At 42.7% G+C, this 25,722-nt stretch overlaps 1 protein-coding gene across 1 annotated transcript in view; it reads right to left on the bottom strand.

Moving 5' to 3' along the window:
* MASP1 (MBL associated serine protease 1) overlaps positions 1-10,172 on the bottom strand; it is a 61,578-nt gene extending 51,406 nt beyond the window's left edge. Inside the window, exons 1-2 of the mRNA XM_040621469.1 lie at positions 9,971-10,172; positions 1,884-2,115 (exon numbers count right to left, since the gene is read on the bottom strand). Of these exons, the coding sequence (XP_040477403.1) occupies positions 1,884-2,115; positions 9,971-9,975 (237 nt within the window). The 5' untranslated portion in view covers positions 9,976-10,172. The remainder of the gene's footprint in view (positions 1-1,883; positions 2,116-9,970) is intronic.
* Positions 10,173-25,722: the final 15,550 nt, after the last annotated feature.

Here is a 25,722-nt window from a genome sequence, read left to right as displayed (position 1 = left end):
TGAATATTCCTTGCTGGATCCTTGTGACTCAGAGAAGTTGGCTCCATTTTTAATGAATTCATGGAAACTATATGTCAGTCAAGATGGCCAACCCACATCATCTCCTAGAGCAGCCAGCCCCCTCTCTTCTCGTTCTTTATCCGTCAGTCTTTTGTTGTCTTTACTCTTTTCCATTTTATGCAGTGGCTACTTTTCTAGGCTCATCTCTCTTTGTAAGGGACAAGATCTTTTGTATCTTTAAGTTCTCACAGTCCCAGCACAGGACATTCACAGAGGGGCAGCACCCCACTGATGGGTGGTTTTCAAATTAGGAGATTCTATCCCTCTGGGGATATGGGCAACTTCTAGAGATATTTTTGGTTGTCACAACTGGAGGGAGATTGATATTGGGATCTAGTGAGTAGAAGCCAGGGATGCTGCTAAAAATCCTATAATTCTCAAAACAGCTTTCCTCAGCAAAGAACTATCTGGCTCAAAATATCAATAGTGCCGAAGCTAAGAAACTCTGTCATAGAGCAACAATTTGGGAAAGGTTTGGTCACAGAAACTTTGTTGTAAATGAGATATTTGATGCAGACCCAACATATAAAATAAGCAATACCCAACATTTAAAATGACTATGGGTCCATAGTCCCACTTACCAGCCCCCCTCTCCCCAACAGTAGTCTTATAAGCCCCTGCAGTATCCTGAGGCTCAGTGGAGAGCAACTTGAGAGCACTTTGGTGTAGCCAAAAGAGCATGGGATTGTAAGTCAGAAGACATGGGTTTGGAAATTGACCCACCACTTACTAGCTGTAGCTTCACCTTCTTGGGTTTGTTCTTTTGCCTGTGAAGCAGGGCAGTAGTAGTACCTGTCTTACAGGATTGTTTTAAAGATTGAATGAGATTACAAGTATGAAAGTATATTGTAAACTCACTACTTGGCTGTTGATCAAACATTCTGGTTAATACAAGGTTAACTCTTGTTGAATTACTGGCTGCGGAGAACAGAGACCACATTAATACCAAAAATATACAAAGTCTACTCTAAAGTGGTTTGATGAGAACTTTTCCAGAAAGCCAGAGAGAGCTCAGAAAGTAGGTTCTTAGGCCTCCACATCTTTTTGAGCCAGATACAGCCTTAGTAAACTTGATCTCTCAGAAGTACTCCAGCCTTTCTCAGCCCCACTTTCAAAGATCCCATCAATGCCATTGTTTGTGGGTTCTCTCTAAATTCCAGGGAATATTGCTTTGATGTTGTAATCATTTCCTGCTCCTCTTTCACATGATTTTTACATCCACCTCTGATGGTGACCCCCAACCTTGCCCACACCCTTTGCAGAGAAAATCCAAACTCCTTAGCATCACATTCAAGACCCTTCAGAATCTCACCCTGATCCAACCTTCTGATTTCACCTCCTACTGCCTACTAATGCATACTCAACCCTTTCCCACACTTGATCATTACTTAGGGCAGTGGACAATGCTTTCTAATGCCTCAGCTTTGGACATAATTATGGCTGTGCTTCAGTCTAGTTATGCTTACTCCGGGGTCTCTGCCCTTTTCTTCCTGCTTGTAAAGGTGACCTTGGAGCAGAGGTTAGTGGAAGCATTAAAGACTTTGAGTGCAGAAAGAAAAAGGGGAGGTTACGTTTGGCTGTTATACTTTTCCAGCCTCAGTTTCTCTTGGGGTCCTTTCTAGGGCTACCACTCAGCCAGCCCCTAACATACCACCCCCAACCTTCATTCATCATGTTGTAACTTTGTGTGTCTTCCTCACTGGACTGCTACCCTGGGTGGGGGAAGTGGCAAGCACAGTATCTAATTCATCTAGTCTTCTCTAACTCCCAGCAGATTCTCCAGTAGAGAACCTGGCTCAGTTAGGGAACACCAGGGGTCTCACCTTCACATAGTCATATTCACAAAGGTAGGAGGATTCCAAGTTGAAGTGCATGAAGTAAAGCTTGATCCGAAATCCCTCTGGGACAGTGATATTCCAAGTCACCTCTGAATCACTTGGATAGGAGTCTGGGTAGCCAGGTGACTGAATCTGGCCAAACATATTGTTAAGCTCCACGGTATGGGCCGAAGCTTTCAACAAGGAGAGGCACAGAGCATGACAGAGAAGGAGCCACCTGAAAGACATGAATGGATCTACTTACATTCATGGACACAGTTCCTCACCCCTTAACTAAGCAGCTAGGAGACCAAGCTATCAGCATATCTCTGCCACTTATCTTCTGTACTTACTTTTCCCTACCTGGGATCTTGCTTACACAGTCTATTCTACAGGGAGATGGTGACTCCATGATTTCCGTGGTTTCTTCTAGCTGTGCTCTTCTGAAGATTTAGTAAGTATTCAACTGTCCTAGACAGTTCCCAGTTTGGGACTCTGAAACATTATTTTACTGTTGAGAATGTAAATTTCATAATTAGGTAAAAGTTGATGTCCTTTCTTCAACTCAGCTTCATTTAAGAATCAAAAACTCTTGGTTCAGTTTTGTAAAAAGTAAGTAATAGTGACATGGTAATGCTGGGATGAGACTTACACTCAATGATGGGATCTTGCATTACCTTAAACAGATTTAACAAAATCAGTCAAGGTATGCAAAGTTTTGAATCAAGAAAGAATAAGCAAAACAAGTTTTTTCCCCCCGTCTTGGTAAGTATTCTTTTAAAAGGATCAGAAACCTACAATTTATTTCCAGCTGTAGGCATCAGAGATAATGGATTATTAAAAGAATTGCATAAGGAAGGGGCAAGGAAAACTCAATAAAACTTAACGGAACACACCCAAAGTGGTGCAATAATGAGTCAGAATGTCCAAGGCTAGTCAGAACCCTAAGGGTCAATATGCACCACATTGGGCATCTAATAGATAGCTCCTCCTGCAAGACCCAACGACCTTGAACTCAAAAACCGCAAACCTGGCTCATCAACATCTTCCCTAAATCCTATTTATTCTGCTTCTTATGTTTTGGAAATCCATCTGCTTCTCTCCAGTCTATTAATTTAAACATTCTTATCTGGCCTATTGCTATTGCATCCTAAGTAATCTCCCTGTCCTCCACTTTATACCACTCAGCACTTTTCTGCCAAAGTTGATTTTCTAAAACACGCATGTGACCATGCTGCTTCACTGTGCCTGCAGGATAAAGCATCTGCTCCCAGGATGGCAGATGAGCCCTTTTTGATCTAGTGCTGATCTGCCTGTGCAGCCTCATCTCAGTGCCAGCTATGCCCTGGCATATCATTCGGAAAGTATGCTATGATCCATGCCTTGGTCCCCTCGCACATACCCTACCCATTCTTCATCTGGCTGCCTTATTTATCCTCCACCACCCAGCTCAAAGCTTGCTAGGCTATGGAGTACCCTTTAACCTCCAGATTCCACAGCTCCCTGTATGTGCTTCCATTCTGCTTGTCTCACATTGCATTGCTTTAGACATAGCCCCTGAAGTTAGATGTATTTGGGTACAAATTCCCATTCTTCTACTTCCTGGCTGTGAAATCTTGGATAATAGTCTCTCTGAGGCCCAGTTTCCTCATATGTCAAATGGGAATTATAATTTCTAATTATAAGACTCACATGAGCATTAGAAATGATGTATATAAAGGACCTAGTATACAGCCTGGTATATAATAGATGATGAATGAATAAAATGAATAGATGAATGAATGAATGAATGAATGAATAAAAGAAAGTGGTGCCACAGCCTTATATAGCCTAAGTCCATGCGGGGAAATTACACCAGCATCCTCATATTACAGTTGCTCCCCTTTATGCACTGTTTCCTTTTCTGTGGTTTCAGTTACCCATGGTCAGCTCCCATCCAGAAGCAAGACGATCCTCCTTCTGACATATTGTCCAAAGGTCAGTAAAAGCCTAATGCCACATCACAGTGCTTATGTCACTCCCCTCACTTCATCTCATCACATAGGCATTTTATCTTCTTAGAATCATCAGAAGAAGGGTGAGTGCAGTACAATTAAGATATTTTGAAAGATAAAATCAATGCACAGAAATCGGTTGCATTCCCATACACTAACAATGAGACAGAAGAAAGAAAAATTAAGGAGTGGATCCCATTTACAATTGCACTGAAAACCATAAGACACCTAGGAATAAACCTAACCAAAGAGGCAAAGGATCTGTACTCAGAAAACTATAGAACACTCTTGAAAGAAATTGAGGAAGACACAAAGAAATGGAAAAACGTTCCATGCTCATGGACTGGAAGAACAAATATTGTTAAAATGTCTATGCTACCTAGAGCAATCTACACAGTTAATGCAATCCCTACCAAAATACTGTCAACTTTTTTCACAGAACTAGAACAAATATTACTAAAATTTGTACAGAAGCAGAAAAGACCCCGAATAGCCAAAGGAATGTTGAAAAAGAAAACCAAAACTGGTGGCATCACATGTCCAGAATTCAAGCTCTATTACAAAGCTGTAATCATCAAGACAGTATGGCACTGGCACAAAAACAGACACATAGATCAGTGGAACAGAATAAAAAATGCAGAAATAGACTCTCAACTCTGTGGTCAAATAATCTTTGACAAAGCAGTAAAGAACATCCCGTGGAAAAGATAGTCTCTTCCACAAATGATGTTGGGAAAATTGGACAGCCACATGCAGAAGAATGAAACTGGACCGTTTCCTTACACCACACACAAAAATAGACTCAAAAGGGATGAAAGATCTAAATGTGAGACAGGAATCCATCAAAATCCTAGTGGAGAACACAGGCAGCAACCTCTTTGACCTCAGCCACAGCAACTTCTTGCTAGACACGTCTCCAAAGGCAAGGGAAACAAAGGCAAAAATGAACTATTGGGACTTCTTCAAGATAAAAAGCTTTTGCACAGCAAAGGAAACAGTCAATAAAATCAAAAGACAACCAAGAGATTGGGAGAAGATATTTGCAAATGACATGTCAGATAAAGGGCTAATATCCAAAATCTATAAAGAACTTCTCAAACTCAACACCCAAAGAACAAATAATTCAATCAAGAAATGGTCAGAAGACATGAACAGACATTTCTGCAAAGAAGACACCTAAATGGCCAACAGACACATGAAAAAGTGCTCCACATCACTTGGCATCAGGGAAATACAAATCAAAACCACAGTTAGATACCACCTCACACCAGTCAGAATGGCTAAAATTAACAAGTCCGGAAACACAGATGTTGGCGAGAATGTGGAGAAGGGGAACCCTCCTACACTGTTGGTGGGAATGCAAGCTGGTGCAGCCACTCTGGCAAACAGTATGGAGGTTCCTCAAAGAGTTGAAAATAGATCTACCCTACGACCCAGCAATTGCACTACTGGGTATTTACCCCAAAGATACAAATGTATTGATCCAAAGGGGCACCTGCACCCCAATGTTTATAGCAACAATGTCCACAATAGCCAAACTATGGAAAGAGCCTAGATGTCCACCGACAGATGAATGGATAAAGATGTGGTATATATACAATGGAATATATGCAGCCATCAGAAAATGGAATCTTGCCATTTGCAATGACGTGGATGGAACTAGAGGGTATTATGCTAAGTGAAATAAGTCAATCAGAGAAAGACAATTATCATATGATCTCACTGATATGTGGAATTTAAGAAACAAAATAGAGGATCATAGGGGAAGAGAGGAAAAAATGAAACAAGATGAAACCAAAGAGGGAGACAAACCACAAGAGACTCTTAATCATAGGAAACAAACTGAGGGTTGCTGGAGGGGAGGGGAGTGTGGGGAGGGGATAACTGGGTGATGGACATTGGGGAGGGTATGTGTTGTAATGAGCACTAGGCATTATATAAGACTGATGAATCACAGGCCTGTAGCTCTGAAACCAATAATACATTATATGTTAATTAATTAAATTCCAATTTAAAAATGTTTTAAAAAAAGATGTTTTGAAAGAGATCCCATTCACATAATTTTATTGCAGTATATTGTTACATTTTCTATTTTATTATTAGTCACTATTTTTAAACTCCTAATTAATAAGTTAAACTCGATCATAGGTATGTATGTATAGGAAATACATTGTGTCTATAGGGCTCCCTGCTATCTGCAGTTTCAGGGGTCCTCTGAGGGTCTCGGAACCTATCCTCCCTGGATAAACAGGGAATACTGTAATGGTTATACTTTGCTAACCAGGAAGTTGTTTCTCCCTAACTCTCCCTCCCCAGCGCACAGATGCATTTATGCGCATATATGCATAGACATGAATTTTTGAATATGTAACACAAGGTAACTGTAAACATAGATTATCTAGCTGTCTCATATGGTGTTTACATGTCAGGTAATAGTTAGCTGCAAAAAGGCCTAGAAGGCTATCACCAGTGTATTGAGAGTGGTTATCTCTGAAGTGGGAATATGAATGTTTAAGTTTAATTTTTGTTTATAGACGATGTTCGTTATTTGTCAAGAAGGACCTTGTACTGTTTTATCAAAAAAAAGAAAATAATACAGTCATTTAAATTCTTTCCAATGTCCCTACAATAGTAACATGTGAGATTTCCACTGAGGAAACAAAATGTTTTAATCCAATTGCCAGGGTCAATATTTTTTTAAAACCAATCTTGGAGGGAGGGCCTCCAAGGCAGAGAGAAGGGAAGGCATAGGTCTAAGCTCGCCAGTGAACTCCCGGGAAAGCAGTGTCTAGAAACCTGATCTTTCAGGCCCCAGGCAGCCCCAATTTCAAGCAAGGAAAGGTACGGATGTTGCCAGGCCTGGGAGTTCTGGTTCGGTTCTGCCTGGGGAGGGGAGAGCCTCAGCCTTGGGTCAGAAGAGCTAATTTCAAGTCCAGCCTTCGACTTCATTTATCTGACCCCTCTTGGGGAAGCCGCGTAAAGCCTCAGTGTCCTCGTCCAGCAAGCGGTGATAATAAGGACTCGCCATAGGGCTGCTATCAGAGTCAAGGAGGATCGGAAAGTCCTTTGTTAACTGTCCAGCCCTCAGCAAACATTAGTTATAATTACTCCATCATGCTGCTTCCCAAAAAGCAGAGGTTAGGAAAGAACTTTGGCTCCCGAGCGGGACTTCACTGCAATAGTGACACCCAGATTATGCAAGGCTGAAAGGTCAACTTTCCCTGTGCCTGCTTTTTCCAGACCACATGGAGGAGACTCTGAGCCTCCTAATGCTGGTCCTGTCCAGGGCTGGCTGCCGACGGCCCTGTTCAGCCCCAAAGGCCCATATGTGGTAGGTTAATGGGCCAGTGTGGGAAGAAGCTTTCTGTTCTATTTTGTTTGCATCGCCAAACAGTTTCAAACATATGAAACAAATATCTCCTTGCTCATAATGGGCCTGAGCATAGGCTTGCTTGCTTTAGGGGCTGCCAATGGAAGGACGGAAGTGGCGGCTTTTGTTTCCCATCACTCTCTGGATGTTTTTTTGCCTTCTCTACTCCAGGCACCGGCTGTGCAGTTCCTGACACCTGCTACCTATTCTCGAACTAATCAAAAAGTTTCGCTACATTTGCTTGACATGTCAAACAATATATAAAGCTGGGACTGGCTAGGCCCCCTGCTGGAGCAGGCTATGGGGAGCACACAAAATGCCCCCATGTGTCAATGATTGTGGAAGAAGTAGTACTTTGTATCCTCTTCGTTCCCTCCCCTCCCTACAACCTACGGGACACCAAGACTGTTTGTGAGTAGCAGAGTTGAAAGCGGCTGTATAAGATGCCTTGGACAATGCCCTTATTTGACACATGATGAAAAGGATACCCCAAGTAGTGACTTGTCATGCCCAACACCATATGGTGAATTAGCTTCAACAGAAGAAGGGAATAGCAAAAGCTAACAGAGGAAGCCGCTGGGTCCATGCCCATATCATGTCTAGGCATTTGGCCAAAGCAATTAATCCTGTGAAAAATAATTAAAAAACTCAAGGCTTTATGTGGAAATTTAAAAAAAAAGATACTAATAACAAAGCCCCTCTCCAACACATTCTAGTTTAATTGGTCTGGAGTGAGGTCTAGTCATGGGCACTTTTGAAAGCATCACAGACTACCCTAATGCATGGCTGGAATCGAGAGCTACTGATATAGGATAATACACTTGGCTGTAGAGTCTGCTGGAATGTAGTAGAAAAAATCCTGGACTCGGAGTCCAAAGACTCAAGTTTGAGTCAGAGCCTTTTCTAGATCATCCGTGTGGCTTTGGGCAAGTTGCTTAACTGCCTTTATCCTCACTTCTCTGTAAATCCTTACTTCATCTAAAATCTAAAGATTAGACGAGAGAGGCCTATAAAAGTACTTAGCAAACTCTGAAGTGCTGTGTCCCTAGGAGGCAAGACCTTTTGGGGACTTCTGTGGAGCACTTCTCCACTGATCGGTTTGCTAGTCAACTGAATTCTATTCAGCTGATGTTTATTGAACGCCTAATAGGAAACAGACATGATGCTAGGTGCTAGGCATACCCAGATGAACAAGACACAGATCGTATACTTCAGGAGCATTCAGGCTTGGAAAAGAAGACAGACATTTGAACAGAGAAATATTATGACGATGAAGAGAGATGTAGCCCCTAAGAACAGGAATAGCACAAAAGAGAGGACGCTCATTCTGGGGATGTTGGCCAGGGAAGGGGAGATGGTGTTTGAGCTGTGGCTTGAACAATGGGGGCCTTTAGGTGGAAAATGAGGGGGGAGAGCTGTTCTGTGCTAAGGGATGAGTGAACACAAAGATACAGAGCTGTTAATCAGCCTGTATGCTGGTCTGGCTGGGGCATGGGGTGGTAGGGTAGGATTCTGCTCTCCACAGATCAGTTGAACTGCCCATGTAGATGGACATAAATCCTATCTCTTTCAGGAGAAAGGAAAATGAAGTTAGATGGCAGGCTTAATGTTACAATGGATTTTAAAAGAACAGATCAAATTAACCTTAGAGACCTGATTATTTCTCTGAACCACAGGTAATCTGAGCTCAAAGAGTTAACAGAGTCTGAAGCCCCCCATTGGCCCCAGACCCAGAAAAGTTGCTAGGTGACTTTGCAGAGAGAGAAACAAATAGAAACCCTTTTCCAATTGAGAAGAAAATCAATGAGAAGAAGAGGTGCTGAGGGATTTAACACATCTGCGGGGTGTTTTTCCTTTACCTTCTTCTTCTTCTTTTTTTTTTTTTTGGTATTTTTAACAGCATTAACACTTATAAATAGTAAAAATAATTATAGTGGTTGCGTTTTGAGACTTGCGGAGGAAAACTTAGAAGGAATGCCTGGTAAAAAAAAAAGATCAAGTAACTCTAAGTATAGGCTGAAGAGTAGGAAAAGTTGAAGAGTTTAAAAACAACTAGAATTTAAAGTCCTGGATTTAGAACGCCAAAGGCTCTTCTTTTTTTTTTAATTTGTGGTATCCCTTTAAGAGCCATTCGGTACAATTCATAGCCTGATTCATGCCACCAGCTGCCTCTGATTTCAGTGAGAAATGCAGAAATTTATAGGGAACTGTAAAATGGGGACAGGTTTTTCGTTTTCTAAATTGAGGTTTTAACTGGCAAACTTCTGAAGGTTTCAGAAACCGCAGAGCTGAGCTGTGGGAAGCTGGTTTCTTTTCCGGTCGGAACAAATAAACACACAAACACATACCTAACTCACAAAGTGGTGGAAGAGATAAACCAATGCTCTTCGCAGAGGAGGAAAACAAAAAATCAGCCTTGTGGGCAACAGGAGGAAAGTCGCATTCGCCGCACACAGCACCCTACGCTGGCAGAGGGAGAAACTGAGCCTCGGCAGCGCAGGGCAGGATTTGCACAAAGTCTCCCGTTTGGAGCTGCGTGTCTCCGCAGTCCCAGGGCAGCGCCCAGCCCACATCTCCCTTCTCGAAGCCCCAGGGATTGCTGAGAACCCCCTGCAAGGCCCGCAGGACACGCAGGTGAGGCTGCCTGGAGACAAGGTCAAACCATCCCGGGCTACTTGACACCTGGTTCTCCAAAGGGCCCCCATGCCCACTCCCGCCCTGGCACTCACCTCATTTTCCTGCCTGGGGTGCTCCTGGCTGCCTGGCTTCGGTCTCCTCGGCCTGACTTTCCTGTGAGCTTGTCCCCGGTGTGGTGTCAGCGATGCCTTATCTTTGTTCTGAGGTCCCTGCGTGTCTCTGGAATTGGCTGGCATTCTTCATTCAGGTCACGCCTTCCCCTGCCTGCAACAGATCCCCTCTCCCCCTCTCTCCCTCTGCCTCTTCCTCTCTCTCTCTCCCTCCCTCCCTCTTCTCTCTCCTCTCTCCCTCTCTCTCTCCCTCCTCTCTCCCCCCTCCTCTGACTCGCTCTTACACACACTCAGAGGAACCTGACAGAACAGAATCTGTCTTCTTCCTGAAAAGATCTGCTCCTCCAGTTCCTTCCTTTATCCTGTGTGGCTGGCTCCAGCTCTTGAGAGAAAACTGAGAGCCTCGAAAAGGTATTTGTATCTGTCTGTGTGTGAGAGAGAATGTGTTCGTGTGAGTGTGTGAGTATGTGTGTGTATGTGTGTGTGAATGTGTATGAGGTAGTAAGTGTGTGAATGTGTGTGTGACTGTACTGAGTGTGTGTGTAACTATGTATAAGTAAGTGTGTGAATGTGTATGAGTGACTGTGAAAGTGAACGTGTATGAGTGAGTGTGTGTGAATGTGAGTGAGTGAATGTGTATGAGTGTGTGTGTGAATGTGTATGAATAAGTGTGTGGATGTGTGTGTGACTGTATTGAGTGTGTGACTATAAGTGTATTGAATGTGTATGAGTGTGTGTGAAAGTGAACATGTATGAGTGTGTGTGAATGTATGTGACTGAATGTGTACGAGTGTGTGTGAATGTATGTGACTGAATGTGTATGAGTGAGTGTGTGTGAATGTATGTGACTGTGTATGAGTGTGTTGAACGTGTATGAGTATGTGTGAAAGTGAACATGTATGAGTATGTGTGAATGTATGTGACTGAACGTGTATGAGTGAGTGCGTGTGAATGTGAGTGAGTGAATGTGTATGAGTGAGTGTGTGAGTGAATGTGAGTGGCTGGATTGAGTGTGTGTGTGTGTGTGTGTGTGTGTGTGGAGGGTGGAGAGGGACAAAGTCTAATTTGTCTTCCGACTCCATTGCCAGATGGCTATAGTTTTCTGCTCTTCTTCAGGACACTGGCAAAAAGACACCAGTGAAGCAGAAGCAACCAACTATGAAGGCAACCCTGACATCTGCACTAGGAAAGAAAAAAGGTCCAAATCCCCAAGCCTCAGTCAGCCTGCAGACAGTGACAGATTTCCTGTGAACAGAGCCGTTGGCCAGGAATGTAAGGGAGCCCTAAGGCCTGCAGTTGGCTAGTGGTTCTTCTCTACTTAAAAGCAATACTTGTTCTGTTTACCAATTCCCCGTGTGCAACCAGTCCAGCCCAGTGAGGGTCCATGACAGCAGGAAAGCCCGCACCTCATGGGAATAGAGAGGCCTAGGTCTGTATATATGTCTACACCCTGAGATTGTGGAGAAATGCAACACCAGATCTAAGCCAAGCTGAACAATAAGACAGTTCCTCCCCCCAACAACGACAACCGATACTGAATGGGGAGGGAGAGGTCTGGGTGTGAAAAATAGATTTTACGGAGAACCTTTTCTGAGCTAGGCACAGGGCTTAACATAAGCATCATCTCAAGGGCTCCCACAAACTTGTAAGGGTCACACTGTTGTACTCATTTTACAAATGAGAAAACTGAGGCTCAGAGAGTTTCTACACCTTGCCAAGATTATCCAGCTTCTTTTACTCCTTACTGCTACTACCACCAACAGTTAACATTTATTGAGCACTAGGTGTCAGGAACTGTTCTAGTAACATGTTCCCTTCAATCATCTTTATATCTTGTATAGTTGGGTAGTAGGATTACCCCATTTTACAGATGAGGAAACTGCCCAGAGAGGTTAAGTAACGTACCCAAGGTCACACAGTTAGAAAGTGATAGGGGAAGAACCTGAGATCCTACCCATTCTATGGTACTGCTTCTCCCTAATATATTCTAGTGCATTTGGTATTTCAAATACAACATTCGTGGGGAAACTCAACTTGAGGCATTCCGAAAAAAGCATTAGATTCAGAGTCAGAGTAGCTGTAATCTTTCCTTTCTGCCTAAGCCAACTGTGCACTTTGGGTTCAATATTTAGCATCTCTGATCCTGCTTCGCATCTGGGAAATGAGGGTTGCTATGACGGTTGCTTCAAGGAGATTATGCCTTCGAAAGTGCTGTGTTAGCTGCGCCGTGGTGTACCCGAGAGAACCCCCCCCCCCAGTCTAACCAAGGTGGCAAATGCGTGCACTCGCCACGCTCTGATACCGCCGCCTGGCGCATTTGGGGGAACACTGGTTTGAATCTCGCTGGAATTATCCCCGCTCCATTTTCTCTGCAATTTCTCTATTTTAACACTTTCGAATGTCAGTCTTGCCAGGCCTGGCATTAGTAAGAGGCTGTGGTTGATAATGTGGGTGCAAATATATGAGATGAGAGAATACGTTTGAACTTAGGCACTGTTTCAGCAAAATGTTGCTTTCTGTTTCAGGCAGAGTTAAAAAAAAAATTTTAAAGTCCCATTAAGAAGCCTCACAGGCTCCTCAGACATCGAATAACTCTCACAAAACAACATTTTAATGACTTAAGTGTAAACGAATCAGAAACACATGGGCTCCATTTCTCTTGGAATACCCAAGGGTTTCCAAACTGAAGGAGAAAGAACTTGGCTCAAAGCACAGCGCGCTGAGCAGCGGGCTCGGCCCGTTACAGACGTGCCCTCTCTTCATGCGGCAGCAGAGCCGGCCCTCTCCTCATTTAGGGCACATACAGGAACATGCAGTCATTTGTTCTCGGCACAGAGGGAAGAGCCTGCGAGGGAAAGCCATCAGCTTCTCCTTGTAAAGTGTCATAGAGCAATCGAGCTTCCCAGAATAATTTCCTGGCCATATTTTTTCAAGGCTGCCAATGTTCAATGGGAGGCATTTGAAATACGTTCTAAGCCAAAGTTCTGCCAATATACAGCAGATCGGATATGTGCTTCCCTGGGAGCCAGCCAAGGCTCAGATGGAAACTGCATGAAAACAGGAACTATATGGCTCAGGGAACGATCTGGGTGAGAGGGCAGTTTCCCATTGGACTAGAAGACATTGGTGATATTGTCTGACCTTTTGATAAAGACTCTCTGAAGTATCATGAAATAGATCATGGGAAGTCGGAGGAATGCAAGGGACATTGGTCTGGGAGGAGGCTCAGTGTCAGTCGGCGAACTTGTATGGGACCTTGGGCGGGTCATCTCCTCTCTCGGAGGGAGGGACAGGATGGCCATCCGCCTGCTCTGACGCACAATGAGGGGAATGGGACCCCGTTGAGGTGATGGAGCACATAGGAATGTGGGCGCGGGAACTGGGGAATTCTCCCGCCGTGAAGGCAGCCAGGTGGGCCGACTGCTCTCATCACCTGTGAGGAGACTGGAGTCCAGAGCGTCCCTCTCATCTTGAGACTTGCTTTATCCGTGGTCATAGCAGCATGACGTGGCTCAGGATTCAATCATAGGTATTCAGAAAAACCACTTTTAAAAAGACTCAACTAGTTTTTTGAAAAGTTTGACAGAAAGGTTAGCATAGGCACACAACGGACTAACAGTATGTCACTTAGAATCGTAAAATGTAGAATGACAGATGCGGGCTCAATACCCCCAGGTTACAGTCAGGGACAGGGGTCAGGAATATAGTACTCAGAGAGTGGGTGTTACAGCATTCCTACCACTAGAACCGGGCTTGGTTTACATGTCCTACCGAAGTATTTATTATATGTAACTCCTGAGCCGGGACTTTCTGGAATCCCATGAATGTGTTAGGAAATGTAAAGTATCTGGGCAATGGGATTTTGTTGGCAAAGCCAGAAATCCAGGCTTCCTATAGAATATCTAACAAACTGATAAATAGCCCCAAAGATGGCGCCTTAGAATTAAATTTGGGGCTATACAACACATTGACGACGCGGAAAGCCATTGCTTTGGAGCCTGAATGTCACATGATCGGAATAATATGGGCGATTTAAAAAAATACCATTCCGTAAGCTTTATCCCAGGAGATGCAAATTCAGCAAGTTTGGGGTGGAGCTCCTGAATCTCTAATTTTAAAAGCTCTGGTGGCACGATTTTGCCAATCTGGGTACGTAGAACATCATGGGGCATCTTTTAATTGACGGCATTTCAGATTTGATGAAATATCCTTAACATGGGCTAGCTACTTCCATATACATTATTACATGTAATAGTCATATATATTTACGGATGAAGACACAGAGGTTCAGAGGGACTATGCCAGCAAGAGGACAATCGGTGTGTAGAGCCCAGACCTCCTGACCCCCGATCCAGGACTCTTTCCTCTCATCTGTAGGCTCCTGATGCTGCCTGTGGACTCTGAACATCCATGAGCCATGCTAGCTTGTGTCTGCAAGATTGCAGGGAAGGAAAAATAGTTTCTATTTAAAAAACAAACTATTAGTCTCTGTTATGGGCTGAATTGTGTCCTTCCAAAATTCATATGCTGAAGCCCTAACCCCCAGTACCTCAAAACGTGACAATTTGGAGATAGGGTCTTGGAGAGGTGATTAAGCTCAAATGGAGCCATCAGGGCGGGACCCTGATCTGATGTAATTGGTGTCCTTATAATAAGAGATTAGGACACAGACAGCACAGAGGAAAAGAGCCTGTGAGGACACAGTGAGATAGTGGCTATCTGCAAGCCAAAGAGAGAGACCTCAAAAGAATACCTTGACCTTGAACTTTAAAACACCTGCCAACACCTTGATTTTGAAGTGCTAGTCTCCCAAACTGTAAGAAAACCCAACTTCTGCTGTTTAAGCTACCCAGTGGTGCTTTGCCATGGCAGCCCTAACAAACTAACAAACTCTCTTATACAAGGTTCTCGAAAAGCATGAAACACATGCCACCAGGGGCGTCAGGCTGATTTTAGGTGCCACACACATGGAATTAAAAAACACTGGGTCAATTAATATTCTGTTTAGTGAATCGTAAGAGAAACCTCGATTAATGCTCGAATAGATTTTCCTCACATAGCAAGAAGTGAGGAAGTACGTAGGTCTGGGGCAGCAGCCTGCCATTGTTTTCTTTCTTTCTGCTCTGCCAGACTTAGAAATGGGCTTTCATCCTTATGCTTGCCACCTCATGGTCACAAAAAGGCTGCTATAACTCCAGATGTCATGTCCACATTCAAAACAGAAAAAAAGGAGGAAGAGAAACAGGGGACTGGGGGACTTCTCCTTATGTCTCACAGACCAGCGCTGGGTCATATAGCCCCCGCTAACTGCAAAGGAGACTGGGAAGTCTGGTTCTTTTACAGCTTATAAAGCAGAGCCAGGCAGAAAGGAAGACAGGAATTAGAAACGGAAATTGCACGAGTCAACCTTCAATATCTGTCACCACCATATGCCAAGAAAGTCCTGCTTTTATCATTTCTCTTTTACTCCTGATATCATTGAGAAGAAAATCTCAAGGTGATGTCATTATGCCATTGATACTCACCTCCCTTTTAACAAAGAAAGGCAGGTCTCGAATTCAGTCTTGTAGAGACAATATTATTCTGCTAGAATTTAACAATTTTTATTCATTATTTTTATATTTATGTTTAGAGTAGCAGCATACTTTCAAATGTAAGGAGCTCAGTTAAAAAATCCAGAGTAGATTTAAATAAAAATATGAAAGAAATAATAATAATATAGATGGTATTCATGCATATGAAAAAATTATTAAGGCAAGTGACTAATATTGCAAACCTGTTCTAGAGGGTAGAGCCCAGCTCTGTGGCATAGCCTGTGAGTCAGATGCTGGGGATGGGGGTCGCATTCTGCCCCAACCTGCTGTGAAGCCTTGTTTCCAAGAAGAATGTTTCATCCTGAAAACAACTGAAAAGGCCATGCATTATTATCTGTATTTTAGATATAAGATTAATAATATTGAGATGGGATAGTTGAGTCCTAGAGGAGAGAAATGTGTTGCCCAGGGTTACATTGAAATGAGATGGTGGACTGAGACCATGAATCAGAGTTCCCTACTCCCATGTTCTTTTCTCTTAGGTTGTAGGTCACTCTATTTGAGCCTGGTACTTTGAAAAGAAACTTGCTTGTTTTTCTGAAAGCTCCAAATGACTTTTGCCTGGCCAACACAGCTGGCTTTCTACCACACACTTTTAACGAATAAAGAGGTATGCTGAGGTGTTTTGACCTCTCTTGAAGAGCAAAATCTTCATGCCTCTCAGCTGCCAGTAGGCTTATAGCTTCTAGAATCTACTTTGGTCTCTGTATAAGAGGTGATCCCTCTCTCCCTTTCCCATGTCTCAACCTACCCTAATGCCCACCTTCTTCCTTATTCTGCAGGACAGAGCCTAAATTTATTAGTGGGCATTGGAAGTGAATCAACTGGCCGTGTACATCAGCTTCTCTTTCTTTCTGCCTTTTTTCATTCAGTGAAAAAAAAAACAACTGGGAACTAGACTTCTTTAGGTCTTTTGGCTCTTTGCTCTTTTTTTCTCCATGTACCTGGCCAAAGAGTGATAGGGGGAGGATGTTAGGATTTAAGCTCAGGCAAAGGGTGGGCATGCTCTTTTTAAACTTCTGACCAAAGGAAGCCCTGTCATCGAGCCCAGCTTTACTGGAGAGCCCCAGTCTGTGGAACCAGGTACTAGCCTAGCTGGTAACACAGCGTACCTGGTTTTCTGTTTGGTTATTTCTCCTCATGGTAATCTTGTGTAAGGAATGATCCTGGGGTTCTTAAGTCCTTGAGACATATACCATCTGTTTGGGTTGAATTGTGTCCTTCCCAAATTCGTATGTTGTTGTCCTAACCCCTAATATCTCAGAATATGATTACATTTAAAGATAGGGCCTTGAAAAGGTAATTAAAGTTAAAAAGGTGCTGTTGGGGTGGGCCTTAACTCAATATGACTGGTGTCCCTATAAGAAGAGGAGATTAGGACATAGATGACACAGACAGAGGGACGACCATGTGAGGACACAGCAACAAGGGAGCCATCTATGAGCCAAGGAGAGAGATGTCAACCCAAACCTGCCAGCACCTTGATCTTAGGCTTCAAGCCTCCAGAACCGTGAGAAAATAAATTTCTGCTGTGTGACTGACCCAGTCTATGGTATTTTGTTATGGCAGTCCTACGAAACGAATACCCCTTACCTTTGCTCACCTAAATCCATTTTATATCAACTATAGTTGCTATTCACTCATATTGCGTCTCCTCTCTCCCAGAGGTTCCCCAGATGCTAAGGCCACATGGACCAAGCAGATCCAACCACAGGACAGTGTTGATTAGGCCATAAAAAGCAAATGGACAGCTGGGGTAAGACTGAGGGGTGGGGGGTGGACTCAGATCATGGAGGAGTCAGGGTCTTTACTTCCCTAACTCGCTACTGCTATTTCATGACCATTACTTTTCCACCTTTTTCCAAATTCCCCTGCCCGTCTATCACTCTGGCAAACTCTACTCATCCCTGCTACTGCCACCTTCCAACCTCTTGGTCTTTCCTTTGTTCCTTCCTTTAAGAACTTAGGCATATGGCATCATTACTTACCATTCCTTCCCAGGTCCTCCTGATGTCCTGAGTGACACTAGGCTCTCATCCTTTGACCTCCTCACCCATAGCCACATCCACCCCTGAAACTCCAGCTCATAACACCCCATTCTCTGACCACCATCTCCTATCTTTCTAGGTCTTTTACTCCTTCAGTAACCCTATAGACTCCAATAACCCTAGACTTCAATCTCATCAAGACATCCAGTCCTTTGACATCACCCCATGTTAAGTCTATCAGATCCTCTGGCCTTTATATCTTTTCTGAATCCCACAACCAATCACCAGCACTCCTTTGCAGACTATTCTTTCTCTACCTGTTTTCTCAGCTCTCTTCTTACTTCAGAGGAATCATTCTTTATCTTTCTAGTGAATCATTGAGAATCTAATAGAAGCCAGATCCGTTGTTGGAATACCCTCAGTAAAGCCACACAGTTCACTCCCTCAGCTCCTTCGACTCTTTCTGAAAGTGTCACCTTCTCAGTGAAGTCCTTCTGACCACTCTATTCTACTACTTCTGTTCTTACCCACACTTAAAATCCCCATATCCGATTTCAGTTTTTTTCATGGCACTAACCACCAGCTAAGACACTATTTATTTTAATTATTTATTTATTTGTTGCTCACTTCCCATCCCGTTAGAATAACACGATCTCCAAGTGGACAAATAGTTTATTTATTTTTTTACTGCTCTATTTCCAGTAGCAGGCCAGTGTCTTTGACTTGCACATAGTAGGACCTTAATAAACATTTGTGGAATGGGCTTTCTTCAGAGAAAAATTTAAATATGCACATATTCCTAAAACTCAGTACATAATTTCTGGGGCTTGATGGCCTTTCTGAGGCTGCAAAGTTCAGAAGCTCGGTGTTAACCATTCTTCCTGAATATTTCTCATGCACTCCACCACCACAGTTTAAACGCTGTTGTAGACTGATTACTTACAAATCTATTTCTTTATCCTACATGTCCACCCACAGTTCCTCACTCATCAATCAAATGTCTGTTCCCACCTCCATCTGAAGTTTCCATTGGACAGAGGTTGCTATCTTTCCATTCCCAATTTGCTCATTCTCCTGTACCAGCTGTGTCCATGAACCACCAACAGCTCAGAAACTCAAGCCAGATATTTGAGTGTCATCCCTGATTTATTTTTTTTCCTTTCTGCTCCTTTCTGCTCATATGCCATCAATCGATAAGTTCCATTGTTTACACATAAGTATCTTTCAGATCCAACATCATGCATAGCTTCCATTCCCCATTGCCCTGCATTACTGGAAAATTATCTCAACAACTCCTAATTGGTTTTTCTGTCCACAGTACCGTTCTTATAAAAACACAAGTCTTACTCATTCTCTCCCTTTGTCCAAACTTTAAAGGCCCTCCTTTGCGTAAAGAGTAAAATAAAAATGTCTTAAAAGAGCATTTGAACCCTGAAGCCTCATGTTGACATGAGGTGCCATGAGACTGAAGTAGCCTGCAGTATTGAGCCAACATGTGGAGGGCAGCTGTCTTGGAAAGTCAGCTGGGCCAACAGCACACTTGGCATGAGTGAGAAAAAAACTGTTGTATGAAGCCACTGAGCTTTTGGCATTGTTTGTTTCTGTAGATAATCTGGCCTATCCTGACTCACATGATACTCTTCCACGGGATTATTCTTTCACTTCTGTATTCTTCCCCACGCTTAGGCGCACACTTTAATGTGTAGAACTGGTACCAGGCTAGTTGCTTATTCCTGATTCCATCACGCTCTCTCATGCCTGTGTGCACTTGTATATTTGGTTCTCTTGGTCTTTAGTGCTATTCCCTCCCTCATTTGCTTGTAGAACTGCCTCTAATTTATCCTTTGAAATCTTGCTTAAATGTCATTTTTTTCTGGAAAATCTTCTCTGATCACCCAACAGAGAAGTAAATACTACCTTTGTTCCTTACTCATGCTTTAAATTATTGCATGTGTCAGATGACTACTTGCGTCCCTCTTTCACTATAATAATTCAAGGGCCTGAGCAATATGCTCTGTACCTTACGATCAGTAGTGCTTTTTGAATATGTAGATGTTCAAATAATCTTTAAAAAGGCATCAAGCGAGGTAAACACACAACTGAATTTATAATTACAAATTGTGATGAGTACTATGTAGGAAGAGGGCAGAATTCTATGGGAAAGAGCAATAGAAGGGCCTACTTTATACAGAGTGGTCAGCAAAGTCATGGTGATACGACAGCTACATAGAATGGGTGCAAGTTAGCTGATGAAGGGTTGCTGATTCCAAATGATGGACTATATTACCCGGACTTCCAGAGACATGGAAATTCCCCATTTCTGTATCCAATCCATAGAAATAATAGGAAGAAAGACTAGAAATGAGATAAATAAATGAACAGCTGCACTCAGAATCAAGACAAGGAATTACCTGTGGATGAGAAAATAGGAAGGCCTTTACAAGGAGGTCTGTAGATGAGAAGTTGTAGCAGTGAGCTGAGGAGCTCATCTTGACGGGGGACTCATCCTGTGGGGACCCATCTTGACTGACCATGTGGGAAGCTGTCAAGGTCCCATGGGGAAGCTGGAAGCTGACAAGGCTGTAGCGTGAAGTCACTTGGAAAGAAATAGAAACGGCCACCACAGAAAGGTTGCCAAACAAGAATCAACAAATAGTTTTTTAAAATTTGTATCTACAAAAGGGATAATGAATTCAATAAGAGAATTTCGAGTAAGGAAATAGAGTTAACAGAAACATAAGAACAGGATTTTAAAATAAGCTATCTCCAGAGAGCTAAAGGAGGGTGTATCATCTATGAAACAAGAGGAAGAGAAAGATCTGAAATAAGAATAGATTGAAGGGGTGCCTGCGTGGCTCAGTCGTTAAGCCTCTGCCTCTGCCTTTGCCTCAGGGCGTGATCCCAGGGTTCTGGGATCAAGCCCCGCATCGGGCTCCCTGCTCTGCTGGGAGCCTGCTTCTTCCTCTCCCACTCCCCCTGCTTGTGTTCCCTCTCTTGCTGGCTGTCTCTCTCTCTCTGTCAAATAAATAAATAAAATCTTAAAAAAAAAAGAATAGATTGAAATACAAAAAGAAGCCTTTGGATAGTTAGTGAAATTAAAACAATAATCTTGCCTTTACTAAATATAATGATGTTAAGTATAATTACTGAAATTAAAATGCAATCATAAGTATGATAGCTGAATGGTCACAAGTGAAGAATTAATGATCTGAAATATCAAGCTGAGGAATTTCCCCAGATAAAGAGATCAGAAGGATGAAAGAGTAAAGGGAGTATAGATTCAGAAGATCCTACATGTGTCTAGTAGAATTTTCATTAAAAATGGAATAAAGAGAAGGGAATGGAAGAAATCTTTGAAGAAATATTGGTCTCGGTTTTCCCAGAATCGAGAAAACCCATGCATTCTCAGACCGAAAGGATCTTCCTGGCCTCACATGGGATAGATGCATAAAATTATATAATTTTAGTGATTCCTTGTAGTGAAAATTCAGCATATCAAGGATAAAGTTAAAATCTTAAAAATTACCACAGAGAAAGAATGAAAACTAGATTAATATCCAGATTTTCTGACAACCACCTGGAAACAAGAGGGAAATAAAAAATATAGTAACGTGCAAAAGAAAAATACCTTTAAGCCTGTCATTCTACACTAGCCAGAGGATTATGTCGCTCAGCTGAAATGAAGACCACTCAGGCTCTGAAAACTTATCACGTGCAGGCCCTTTCAGAAAGAACGGAGGGTGTTGGAGATGGTTAGTGTTGGTGAAAGTGGGAAATGGGCCCACTGACACAATGCTTGTAGAAATGGACAGTGGCCTGACCACTGGGAGGACAAGCTGGGGCTATTAGTAAAATAAAAATGTGCAATCTTACAAATCGAGAATCTTACTTCAAGAGATCTGTCTTAGAGAAACGCTCACATGGGCGCCTGTTCCTTGTAGCATTGGTTGTCAAGGTGAAAAGTGGTCCTCCGTCAAATAGTGACTCAATGTAATGTAGTCATACTAGGGAATGTGGAGAACTGGTAAGAGAAAATGGGAAAGATCTATGTACAGCAACAGGGATTTCTCTCCAAGACTTAAGTCACTGAGCGAAGAGGGAAGGTTGAAGAATGATACATATGTTACAATACCATTTATTGAGTGAAAAAACAATAGGCTCACCAAAATACATATTTTGTACATATCATAGACATCTTGTATGTATTTTCCATATGTCATAGAAAGAAGTAAGTGTGGAAGGAGATAGATCAAACATACCCAGTTACTTGTGTGGAGGATGTGGTCAAGAGAGGCTTCATTCCTATTTACAATAATGCAAAGTCTTTAGGGGCACCTGGGTGGCTCAACTGGTTAAGCATCTGCCTTTGGCTTAGGTCATGTGATCCTAATGGAGCCCAGCATTGGGCACTGGGCTCTCTGCTCCTCAGGGAGTCTGCTTCTTCCTCTGCCCTCCCCCACCACTCGTGCTCTCTCTCTCTCTCTCAAATAGATAAACAAAAATATTTTTAAAAATATAATGCAAAGCCTTTAGTGCCTGGTCAGAGGTACTTAGGCAGCAGAGTGGCACGATCCAATTTGCGGTGCTAAAAAATCCCTCTGGGTATCATGAGGAAAATGGATTTGGAAGAGGGGAGGCAGGGAGGTCAGGTAGGAGGCTGTCCTAGGAGTTAGGACTAGGACTCATTTATCCATTTGGCATAGTGGGCTCAGGGCCTGGGGCCCATGAAAATGTTTTAATTAAAAAAAAAACAAATATGTAATAATAAACTTAGCCTAGATTATATTTGCCTTTATACCAATGTAGTGCTAAAATACAATTTTTATTTATTTTCTAGATGGATGAAAGGGCTCATAAAGGCAAAAGTGCCTAGAACCCATGAAAGTCGTACAGCAGCCCTGATTAGAAGAGAGAATTCTTGGATGGATCAGCATGGAAGCAAGTGGACAAAGGCAAATGTGTTTTGTAACAAGAAGAGCCTGAACCTGGCCCTAAATTGAGAGTGAGGAATGAGGGAGGGGAGAAAGGAAAGATAAGTCCCAGAATGCTGACTGCAGGGGGCGCTGGTGCCACTTACTGGGACAGGGAAGAGGGGAGGCAGGTCTCCAGGGCCCACAAGATCATGAGCCCTGCCTGCCAGGCCAGCTGTGGAAAAGTCACCCGTCGATCCAGGATCTTGAAAGGGCTGAGGACTGCCACTGAATCTTTACGCAACAGGAGGACAGAAAGGATTTCTTCCCGAAGACTGACATGATCAGAGAATGTTCTAGAAAATGCCTGTTTGGTGAGCACACGGGACATGGAGGATAAACCAGGAGCTAACAATGCTTAAGTAGACAGCAGCCCCCCCACCCCCGACTCTCCTGCCACTCCCAGGCTCAGGAAAATGTAATGAAACTAAAGCAGTTTGGAAAAGAGCTGGAACGACCTCCCAGCTAGACCCAGCCCAGAACGCAGCTTGGCCGAGGCTCGGGCTCACGCGGAGCACATGGGCCTTGCGGCTGGCTGCATTCGCCGGCCAAACCACAGGGCAGATTTAAACACTTCAGTTGTCACAACACAGCCAACCTGAATGACAACAGCTTTCTGAAAGGCAGGACTTTAAACACAGAAACACGTCTGCACAAACAAAAAACATCTCAGGAAAGCTGGCTATCGATCAGGCAATTGTTCTGAAAGGTTGGGCCTCAAAATATTTTCAGCCCCAGCCCACATGGAAGGGGTACAAGGCTCTGCGGACCTTCTGTCTTTACCATATCTGACCGAGAAAAAGGGTGAGTCTTCTGAAGACAAGCCAGGAGACCCTGAGAGTCAAGCACCTCACACATGACGTTCATCACTGCGTTGATAGCACGGTGGGGGTATGTGGGTAAGCCATGCCAAATCTTTGGGCCTGAGTTGTTTGGGGTTTTGTCCCCATAAATGGGAGTAATGATAACACTTTTCTTACACACTCTTTCAAAGACATCGTTCTTCTTTTTTTTAAGGTTTATTTATTTATTTGAGAAAGAGGGGTGAGAGAGAGAATGTGTGCGTGCAGGGGCGGAGGGAGAGGAAGAGAGAGAATCACCAGCAGACTCTCAGCTGAGTGTGGGGCCCCACTTGGGGCTCGATCTCATGACCCTGAGGTGAAATCGAGAGTTGACGCTTAGCCAACTGAGCCACCCAGGTGCCCTTCAAGGACGTAGTTATTCTTAAAGTCCTTCCAAATACAAATACCTTTGAGAATCTAACGAAGGCTGTTCACCTCCAGAGAAAATTGTGTATTCAAATAAAAATTCTCATATACCTGGGTATTTATAGGAGTAGTGATTAAAAACTCTTTGGTACTATCTTTAAACCACCTGCAAAATGTCCCTTTAAGGGGACTCAACCTATAGTAATAGTTATTACTATCCATGAAAAGTAGGGGTAGAAGGATCCTGAAAGGTGTATGTAGAAAGTGGCCTTCAAGATGGGACTAGAAAATGAACAGGATTTCAACAGGTTGAAGGAAGAGCAAGAGCTATAGAAACGGCAAAATATGAAGTGGGAAAACCAGTGGTGGAGGGATTCTACCCAACCAGGAAGGATACTGACCATGCTCGCGCTACGTGCCAGGCCTTCTGTATATTCTCTTAATTCGATCTTCACACGTTAGTTGTTGTTAGCCCCATTTTAGAGATGAGGAAAAAGAAAATTAGGGTGGTAAATAGTGAGGCAATCGTAGAGGTAGGGACTTATCTTTAAAGTCTCTATTTCAATTCTTCATGGGGTTCTCTTTAATTTGGGGTATGGATGAAAATTTTCCTAATAAAACATTCGTAAAGTGTCTTGCTTCTTGCAATTTCTCTACCACAAGATGGCTTCCTCGGAAGAGCACTGTCACCGAATACCTGTTGTCTGTGCAACTTTGGACACGTTGCTCTCTCCTTCTGAGTTTCAGTATTTGTTCTCATCTGCAAAAGCAGGGGATTCATCTAGAATGATCTCCAAGCACTTTTTCAACCTTAGAGTCTATGATTTTTTTAAGGGAAAGATTATTTATGAATAATTATCTTTTCATAATTATATTATTAATATAATAATTATCTTTCATAATTATAATTATGAATAATTATGAACATCTTTCACATGTTCATACTCCTGAGAGAGACAGAGGTGAGAGAGCGGTAGAGGGAGAGGGATAGAATCCCAAGCAGACTTTGTGCTGAGCTCAGAGCCTAAGGCAGGGCTCCATCTCACCACCCTGAGATCATGACCGGAGCTGAAATCATGAGTGCCCCATAATTATTTTATTTTTAAGACAGATTTATGGGGGTATAAGTGACATCTGATAAACGACACAAATTTAATGTGTACAATCTGATAGGCTTTGACATATGTATGCACCTCTGAAACTATCACTATAATCAAGATAATGAACATTTCCATCGCCCCCAAAAGTTCCTCGTGTGCCTTTGTAATCTCTCTTTGCCTCTCCACTTTGCCCCTGCTTTCCTAGGGAAAAACTGAGCTGCTTCCTGTCAGTACATAGGAGTTTGCATTTTTAACAATTTTATGCAGACGGAATTGTACGTGAGGTACTCTTACTTGCCTGGCTTCTTTCACTCAGTGTAATTATTTTGAGTTTCACCCATGTTGCATGTATCATTAGTTCATAAGCCATAATTTGTTTACCCATCCATTCATTAATGGACATGTGGATTGTTTCCAGGTTTCAGCTATTAAAAATAAACCTGCTTTGAGCATTCACATACATGTGTTTGTTTGGAAATATGCTTTCATTTCTCTTGGGTTCATTTCTAGGAGTGGAATGGCTGGGTCATATGGAAGGTATAAGTCTAACGTTTTAAGACCCTGACAGGTTTCCAAAGTGAACATTCTAGTTGTGCTGCATACTTGCCAAAACTTGGTAAGGCTGGTCTTCTTAATTTTAACCATTCTCATATATTTTTAGAGGTATCTCCCTGGATTTTAATCTGCATTTTCCTAATAATGATTTTGAGCATCTTTATTTGTTTGTTATCTATATATCTATCTACTTTGGTAAAGGGTCTTTTCAAAACGTTTGCTTGTTTTTTTCAATCATATTATTTGTTTTCTAATTATTGAGTTCTTTATATGTACCGAGCGCATTATATACATAGGTCCGTTATCAAATACGTGATTT

This window comes from Ursus maritimus, unplaced genomic scaffold, assembly GCF_017311325.1.
Source record: "Ursus maritimus isolate PB19 unplaced genomic scaffold, ASM1731132v1 scaffold_4, whole genome shotgun sequence".
Classification (NCBI taxonomy): domain Eukaryota; kingdom Metazoa; phylum Chordata; class Mammalia; order Carnivora; family Ursidae; genus Ursus; species Ursus maritimus.
This window is presented reverse-complemented; position numbering and strand designations above follow the sequence as displayed.